Here is an 8416-nt window from a genome sequence, read left to right as displayed (position 1 = left end):
TTTTGAGTATCAAAGACATAGGAAAAGAACAGGAAAGTAAAAGGAAAACACCATTCCCACCAGACCCTCGGTTGTTGTTCAATTCGCATGCCAGATATCCTCCCTTCCCACAGTAGTGCAAAAGAGCCAAATGAAGTCGAATATCAAAGCTCAAATGTCAAGTAAAATGTAAATATAACCCGAGACCGATCGCTTTGGAAAAAAAACGCCGTCTCAAGGGCGATAAATGTGGGAAGACCAGCCCAACAAGCCGTATTAGATTGATAAAGATCCGTTCGAACATCTTCAGCCGAGGAATGGTAAGAGAAGTAAGCGCGGGAATAATTCTTAGAAACGACCCCCGATAATAAAGAGCAAACGCCGACCGCTGTGTATGGTACAGGGGAATGCATTAATCAACAAAAAATAACACGTAGAACAAAATGCGAATCTGTTTTGTGATGAAAAAACATAAAAGATTTCATATCGAGTAAGTGCTATTGAAACACTCACTCGACGCGTTTTATGGATTTTTTTTGGGGGGTAGACAAAAGAAAAGATAAATAATGTGGGAGCAACGGGTTTTGTGTATAGGGTATATATATTTTTTGTTGCATCTCACATGGCTGGTGTTATTTGGTCTGAGCCTATGCTGGCTGTCCATCATTGACCAAGTCCAGCACCTTTCCGGTGACAGCAGAAGGATAGCCGCGAGAAAGCATCTCACGTACAACGCCGTCGGCGCCTGCGTGGTCTTCAGCAGCCAGAAAAGCTCGAGTCATCGCCTCATATGTGCTGGGCTCCCGCTTGTCGATCCCCACTCCATCATACACTGCCTTGGCGTTACTGACATTTCCAGTCGTAGCCCAACCGTGGATGAGGGTGTTTGCGATGTAAGCAGTCATGGCAACCTTATTGGCAGCCATATCAGCTAGCACGGCAGGAGTATCAGAGACCTGATGGTTGGCTACCATGGATTCAAACAGAGCTTGATAAAGACATGCTTGTGGGCGAAGGTGCGGTTCAGCAAGGGCAGAGTCAAAGGTTTCGCGGGCTCCGGCCATATCATGCAGCACACATCCTCGAGCATGAATAAGAGAGGCGTAGTGTACAGCCTCAGGAAGCTGGCCAGAAGCACGGATGGTATCCAAAACCTCGGTGGCAGCAGCCATATTGACAGGCTCGAGCGAAGCGTAGGCATCAATAAGGAGTTTATACGTGTGCATCGTGGGCTGAATGTCCTTGGACTTCATGCGCTCATAGTACGCAAGAACCTTAGAGCGGTCACGCTTGGTGTTGAGGAAGTACTGGATAATGGAGTTGTAAGGTGCAGGGCGAGGTTTGTAGTTCGGCATCGACTCCATTTCATCAAACATTTCTTCGGCAAAGCGTTCGTCGCTTACACGGCACAGGGCGTTGACAATGGTGCCATAGGTAACGCTAGTAGGTCGAACATTATTGGCACGCATCTCAGCGAAGTAGAGCAGGCAGTCGTCAATGCGACGAGCTTTGCCCAGTTTGCCAATGAGAGCATTATAGAGGAATGAAGTCGGTTCAACGCCCTCGGAGGTAGCACGGTGGAACACCTTGACGGCTTCAGTGGCTTCATCAAAAGTCTTGGTTGATTCCTTGAGAGTGGTGATGTAAAGGCCGAAGGTATTGGCAGATGGAGCAGATCCCATATTCAACAGTTCCTGGTGGTACTTGGCTGCGAGGCTACGCTCACCAGTGGTGAGACAAGCAGCAACCATGGCATCGAGAATAGAAGTCCAGCCATACTTGACAGCGTTGTATTGCGGAAGAAGCGGGACATCGTGTTTGGCCATACCTAGGATCTCATGTACCATATTCATGTTCCCGCATTTAGCAGCGGCAGTAATTAGTTTAGCATAGGTAATGTAGCGGGGATGTCTGCCAATTCGGCGCATGTTCTTGAACTTGGTCATGGCATTGTTGAGGTGGTCCTCGATACGGCCGCGCGAGCTCTCGAGCATCTCAGCAATTATCGACGACCCTCGGAAGTCTGTGGAGTGCGCATATGGATCAAACGAATCGTCTGGGCGAGCAGGCTTAAGTCCTGGCGATGGCTGCGGCTGTGGAGCAGCTGGCGATGGGGTATTGTAAGAGGGTGTGGTGAAAACAGGGGTACTTCCATGGATATAGTGGTGCCATTTCTGTGCAAGGTCGGGACGGACATTTCCCAACTTTGCGATTCCCCGTTCAAGAAGTTGCTTGGTGTAGTCGTCGAGGCGGATACCAGCGTTCATTGCAACATCCAGCATGTGAGCAAAGCGGAGAGGGTGTGCTGCATCGAACAGGGTGGAGCCATTGACCAACATACCAGCCTGCGCCTGCATTGCAAGGGTAAGGTCTCTAGCCGTCAAGTGAGAAATTCCCATCGGGCCAAGGCTTGCTACAACATACTCGGCAACAGGGGAGACAAGCCCACCGTTCTCGACCATACACCACATTAGGGTCATAGCCGAATGAGGTGAGAGTGGTGCTGCCGCCTGAATGAGAATGCGGCCAAGCAAATCAATGGCCTCGTCAATCTCCTCCCTCACACGCTGCTTTTGCTCATTTGCAGTGGCGCTTGAGCTCGCACTTCGAATACGGGCAAACATGCTTCGGGCTTCCATGAGACCTTCCTCAATTTGACCGCTCTTCAGCAAGGCGATAGTGTACATAGCTACAGGCTGAATAAAGCTTGCATTGACACGGGACGAAGAAGACAGGACATCCCAGAATGGCTTGGCCATTTCAAGGCTACCTTGACGGATGTGGAGAGCAAGCATGGCGATAGCAGGCTCAACGGAGGTTGCAGCATCCGTGGTCAGGAGACGGTAGGCACCTGTAGCGGTGGGAATATCATTGGCATCGGCTGCAGCAACGCAGATGTTCAAAGCTGCATCAGTCAAGGGCTGGCCATGCAGTTGGGTCTGGGCAATGTGCAAGGCCGAAGCGAAGTTGCGGGTGTCAAGGGAATGTTGGACAAACCCATCCTTAATGATTACCTGTTCAACGGCCCGGAGGCGCTCTGCCTGATTTTCAACGCCGTCAAAGGAGACACGGATCTTGTTAAAGAAGCGATGGGCTCCCTCAGTGTTTCCGCAGGAGAGGTAAGCCTTGATGACGGAAGCGTAGACTTCAGCATCCTGACGTTCGACAATTCCAAAAACTCCGTTGTTGTCAGCAATGGCGAGGGTCTTGTATTCATTGTAACATTCAACCGCGCTCTTGAAGTCGCCCTTCATTGAAAAGGTGTCAACCATTGGTGGGAACATGGCAGCGTGAGGGGCGACCTTGTTGGCCTCCATGTGAGCAAAGATCTCAATCATCTGGTCAACATTCCCCTGCATCGCACAAGCAGTCAGGAGGGAGCGATAGACGGTAAGTGGGAAGGCAATTTCCGGATGTCGAGTAGTAGCAACGTTGAACAGTTTAAGGGCAATTGGGAGAGAATGGTCCTCGGTCAAGAGCTCATGCTCGACCTCGCTGGATTGAAAGATGAATTTGCCAGGCTCTTCCATGCCACCGAACCGTACTCGAGATTGCTCCAAATCCTTAGCCATGCGAAGGCAGTCCAAAGAGCGGGTGGACAAGAGCTGAACGATGATTTTGTAGGTGTTTTCATTGGGCATAACGCTCCGGCGGAGCATATCGGAGTAGACATCAAGAGCCTTGGGGACAGCATTATGCGTCTCAGGGTGAAGGCGGATTGCAGCTTCGAGAAGAGCATTGTAAGCAGAGGCAGTGGGCTTGATCCCGTCCCTTAAGAGACTTTCAAAAGCAGCTGGAACCTGCGCGTGAGCCCCATCCTTGGCCAACTCGACAATGGCGTTGGATCGAGACTCAGCCCGTTTCTTCTCGTAGGGGGTGGTATCATTGACAGGGGTTCTTGGAGAGACGATAGATTCTTGGATGGAGGAAGCTGGGGTCTGGTGTGATTGTTCACCGCTCTGGGTGTCAAAAACTTCACTTCCAGACTCAGCAGCCGAAGTACCGTACTCAGACTCAGCAAGCGCATGTGCCTCCTGAATCTCTTGGATCTCTCTGGCAACGGCCTCATCGACTCTTGCGCTCACATCCTTATCCACAGGAGCACTCTCAACATTTCTTGAAGCTCGCACTTCACTGCGGCTTCGTACCCTTGAGACAGAGGCGGCAAGTTGGTCCACGTCAGACTCCTCTAGGGAATCTTTCTCTTCCTTGGCCGGCTTCCAGCCAATACGTTTGGTGAACTGGAATTGTTTCCAGTCACTATCATCACCAGTCTGCTGAGCATGCTGCCAGGCAGCATAGTAAGCGGCTAGACCGGAATCACCGGTGCTACCGCTAGTAGCAGAGTGGCCTTCCTTTGCACCGCTGGCGCTTGAAGAAGAACCAGACGCATGTTGGAAAGCACTCTGGAGTTGTGCAGTTCGAGTGTACTTTACAGTCTGTGGGATCGAAGTGATCTGGTTTAGGGAGGATGCGGAGGGAGCATATGAAGATTGAGAGGCGGCAACGACAGACTGGGCGTAGCCGTGGACAAAAGTCTTGGAGAAGGTCTGGCGCGCGAGGTGAGTGAATGGCTTAAAAACCATTTACGTTATTGAGGGCCTCTTCAATGTGAAGAGGAAATACTAGACAGGAGGGAAATGAGTCAGTATAGTGATTTAATTTGGCCTTCAACGGTCGACCAAACGGCTTACCTACTCTAGCACTGGGATGATTAAGAGGATGCAGGTTCATCTGACGACTTACAGCCGTCAATGAACGCGCTAGATGTAAGGGGGTATATATCAGGTTGATAAAGAAGGGTGGGAAAAAAAGGGGAGGTCTTTCGAATCTACCCGTGTCCCCTGATTGTATAGATCGATAATGGAGTAGATAAGGCGGATGGCTGGATAAAGGAGCGTAGTGTCTACGCCCAGGAGACTTCTCTACCTCTATAAATGAGAGAAGAGAGCAGATTGATAGCGAGCGAGAGAAAGATGGAATGGCTCGTGAAGCTGAAACCTGAGATTGACCTTTCGATGTTGAAAAAAAGCCTTTCGAAGGAAGACGAAGAAGTGTTATAACTCATATTCTGACTAAGCAAGCTCACATTTTCCGTGTCTTTTTCTTGCCTAGCTCGCCCGATCGGGAAAGTGGGCCACAGGGCCACGATGGCTGATCCTGATTGGTGGGATCACCCGAGCCGGTCTCGTGACCCGTTACCGAGAAGCCGCGGATCGTTACAGGGGGAAAGATATAGATCGCGGCAGAGAAGAGCAGGAGAGACGCCTGGAGAGTGCGTGGATGGGCGCTGAAGACGCTGACCTCGTTTGATGCTGTTTGCGGGTCTCCTATCCCAAAGCAGAGTGCTCCAGCGCTCGCAGAAGGGGAAGATACGCGAAATTACTTGGTACGATTACACGACCAAGGCAGCCGGGCCAGACAATCGTCGGAGCTGTCGGAACTTTCGGAGCCGATGAGCTCGTGTTAGCGTCGTTAGGGGGTAGGTGAGCTTTAGGGCTGTGCCGCTGAGTCATGGCCTTTCCGGCTTATTTTCGTCCAGAGGATCAGTCAAAGGCCGTATATGACGAGTAAGACGAACAGGTCGAGGCTGCAAACTGAGCAGCGAAGCTCGTAGATGCTCATGGAAAGCTGATGATAGAGAGGCGAGTCGATGGGCTCCCTCCACAATTTTGTGTGCGCATGTGCGGCCAGGAGTGCCGACCGTCCGTGAAGCACAGACAGAGTTCCAGAAGGCCTTTGGAAGCAGCAGGGGTTGGGTCCATGTTTTAACGGCCATGACCTCACAAACAGCCCTGGCTGGGCTGGCCCTGCCCAGCTAGGCTCCAGCATTTCTCGGCTTTGACTTCCCTACCAGCTCCGGTAGTAGCCTGCACATCGTGCCTTGTTTCCAATGGCATATATTCAAGTACGTAGGCATGAGTGGCCGTTGTAGAGAACCCCGGTTCCCTTGCGCCGCGTGACACAAACACGGTGTTATTATTAAACTGGCTGGACGTTTCCTTGCTCAGTCCGGAGACAAACGGCCTCAAGCGATTTCATTCAAGTGTGGGTGGTGAAGCTATCGAGACATCGTGGAATCGTGACCTCAATTCTTCAGTGCGAAGTAACTAAACATTTCGAACTATAAATAGCCGCAGCAAATAGCCGCCTTCGTGGGCGTCTCTTGGAATGCAACCGTCCAGTGAACGTGAGGCTATCAGAGATCGAAGGCACAAGGTTAAGCGGCGGCGGGCGAAGGTAGCTTGACGTCTTCTCGGTCGTTTCGTCTCGATAGTTAGCGAACTTCGATACTTCCGTTCCCCATCGTAGCAAAATAAGCGATTATATAATCATCCACGTGATGCCCTGGTACCCCCTGCCTGGCGCCTTGACAACTCGGCCATTTTGTCACAGCAACGAGCAAAGGCAAGCAACAGGAGTCTCAATGGGGACCATTGGCTACAGAAACCTTGTATTATAGCATTATACACTGTTGACACACCTGAGAGAGCCGACGATTATCTACTCTGCTGTCCTCCCATCACTAACAACTAGAGAAAAGAAAGTCATGCACCATCATCCCTCTCATCTTCGTCCTCGGTTCAAAGTTGACACACTGTCACATCGATTGGGCCAACGAGTGAGTCGACGCTACTGGTTCAGCATGTTGAAGATATATATTCGACATCGGCAAAGATATGCATTTTGGCCGGGATATCAATGCCTTGTTGAGTGTGTCAGTATTAATTCTGTAGCCCCTTCCTTAAATTCGCCTGCAATTCCAGGGACCCGTCACAGTGTTTGATATGTTCGAGAAATTGCATCTTTGATCGGGCACATAAGTTGGTGCCAATCAATGCACGAAGCGGGTAAACATTTCGTGTAGTGAGGTCGGCAGTTGGGCTTGAAAAGCGATACTGCTCAGAAGCTCGGAAACATCCTCGGCACCAAAGGCCGCGTTCTACAGTGTTGTCTGGCTGTAGAGAAGGGAAGCAGATAGACCCCATGCCACAGCATTCGTCAGTCAGAGTGCAGTAACGAATACGGGATGTCACCCCAGACCCATTGTTCTGCCCTTCTGGCGCGAGAGGAGCGTTTAGAAAATGTGCTAGATGTATAAGGTGCGCGTTGTTTCGCATGTTTGAAGGAGCAGAGCCTGCATTGACCGTCAAAGAGAGCTCCTTTGCGACCCTGACACTGACCAGCTTCAGGCGCCGACGGCGAGAGAGCTCGTGGGAAACGTCGTAAACCCCATAGATACTTCGCATTATGGGGATCTCCCGCAGCTTGGCGGCGGTGATTCTGAAACAGTATTTGGCCAGATCGGCCGTCATCACCCACAGAGAAGGGTTTGAGCGCTGGCATTCATAGCAGCACCTTTCACACGTTGGGAGAAACAAGAAGGGACCGTATTCGCCGCACCAGACGCAGGATTCTGTCCTGAGAGCAGCACGCAGCTTTGCGGCGGAATGTGCCGTGATAAGACAGGATTTTCCGAGAGCCGTAAGGGTATCAGGGGCATGTTCCATAAGCTCTCGGTACGCTGGTAGATATTCAACGGCTCTTCGAGCTCGGTGGGAGGTGCATGAAAGGCGAGAGAGGGCCTGGAAGTCCAACAAATTCAGGATGGCCTGGAGAATCTCGAGGGGGAGACAGTCAAGGTACCCCATGGACGAAGGACCTTCGCAGGGCAGAAGAGCTGAAAACTTTGCAGGATTTGAGATGGAGATTCTCCCTGCCAGCTGATGAAGGGGGCGATGGGCGAGATTAGCAATTAGATATTCATCGGACAGCCCTGGAGATTGCTCGGCAGGCGTTTCCTCCGGCCCTTCAGGGAGTAACGTCATGGCTCTCCGGTGCTGCAGGGTAGCAGAAGCATATGGTACAGTTATAACAGCAAGGAGAAGTGGTTAGAGAAGAGGAAGAGCGGCAGGATAGAACATATTATTGGGGCCGTTAATTGCAGTGCTGTGCGGTGGTAGATAACTAGTTAAGCCAACCTGGTTTATCGTCGCACAGGGCAGAAGCCACAGCCGCATAACTAACTAACTCGTTGGTCAACGCCCTTTGTTGTCCTCTGCATTTCGATTGTCTGTCCACAGGAAAAAGGCCAATCAATATATCGAGATAGGACGGTATGATCTAATGCCACCTTGATATGTGAGGTGAGGTTCTGTCTTTCAAATGTCCAGGTTTCGGTTGAGGCGTTGTCGTTGGCGATGTTGACGAAATTGAACTCCCCCCTAGTTAAGGCGCTTCAGGTCGCCGTCCTATAACTAACTGCCCAGTTAACTAAACTGACTAGCTGGCTGTCCTCTCCAGGCTAGCAGCTAACGGCCAAGCGCTGTCTTGAGCTGCCAAAAGACTGATCCAACCGCCGCTGTCCACACAGGATGTCTCGGGCCCTCTGGCGTTGGGAAGTCTACGGGAAGTCTGCTCCGTTCATAGCATACCG

At 51.1% G+C, this 8416-nt stretch overlaps 2 protein-coding genes across 2 annotated transcripts; both read right to left on the bottom strand.

Annotated features, from left to right (window-relative positions):
* Positions 1-626: 626 nt before the first annotated feature.
* Positions 627-4565, bottom strand: TRV_01712 (uncharacterized protein; the record flags this gene model as incomplete). The annotated part of the gene is made up of 1 exon (XM_003024086.1): positions 627-4565. The coding sequence occupies one exon, from the start codon at positions 4563-4565 to the stop codon at positions 627-629; it is 3939 nt and encodes a 1312-aa protein (XP_003024132.1).
* Positions 4566-6704: 2139 nt separating this feature from the next.
* Positions 6705-7820, bottom strand: TRV_01711 (uncharacterized protein; the record flags this gene model as incomplete). Its single annotated transcript, XM_003024085.1, has 1 exon — positions 6705-7820. A coding segment is annotated over one exon (1116 nt), but the record flags the coding sequence as incomplete, so codon positions are not given.
* Between the last annotated feature and the right edge of the window lie 596 nt (positions 7821-8416).

The sequence above is a fragment of the Trichophyton verrucosum genome, assembly GCF_000151505.1.
Source record: "Trichophyton verrucosum HKI 0517 chromosome Unknown contig00127_1.f1.exp, whole genome shotgun sequence".
Taxonomy (NCBI): domain Eukaryota; kingdom Fungi; phylum Ascomycota; class Eurotiomycetes; order Onygenales; family Arthrodermataceae; genus Trichophyton; species Trichophyton verrucosum.
Note: the sequence above shows the minus strand (reverse complement) of the source record. Positions and strands in the feature narration are given on the sequence as shown.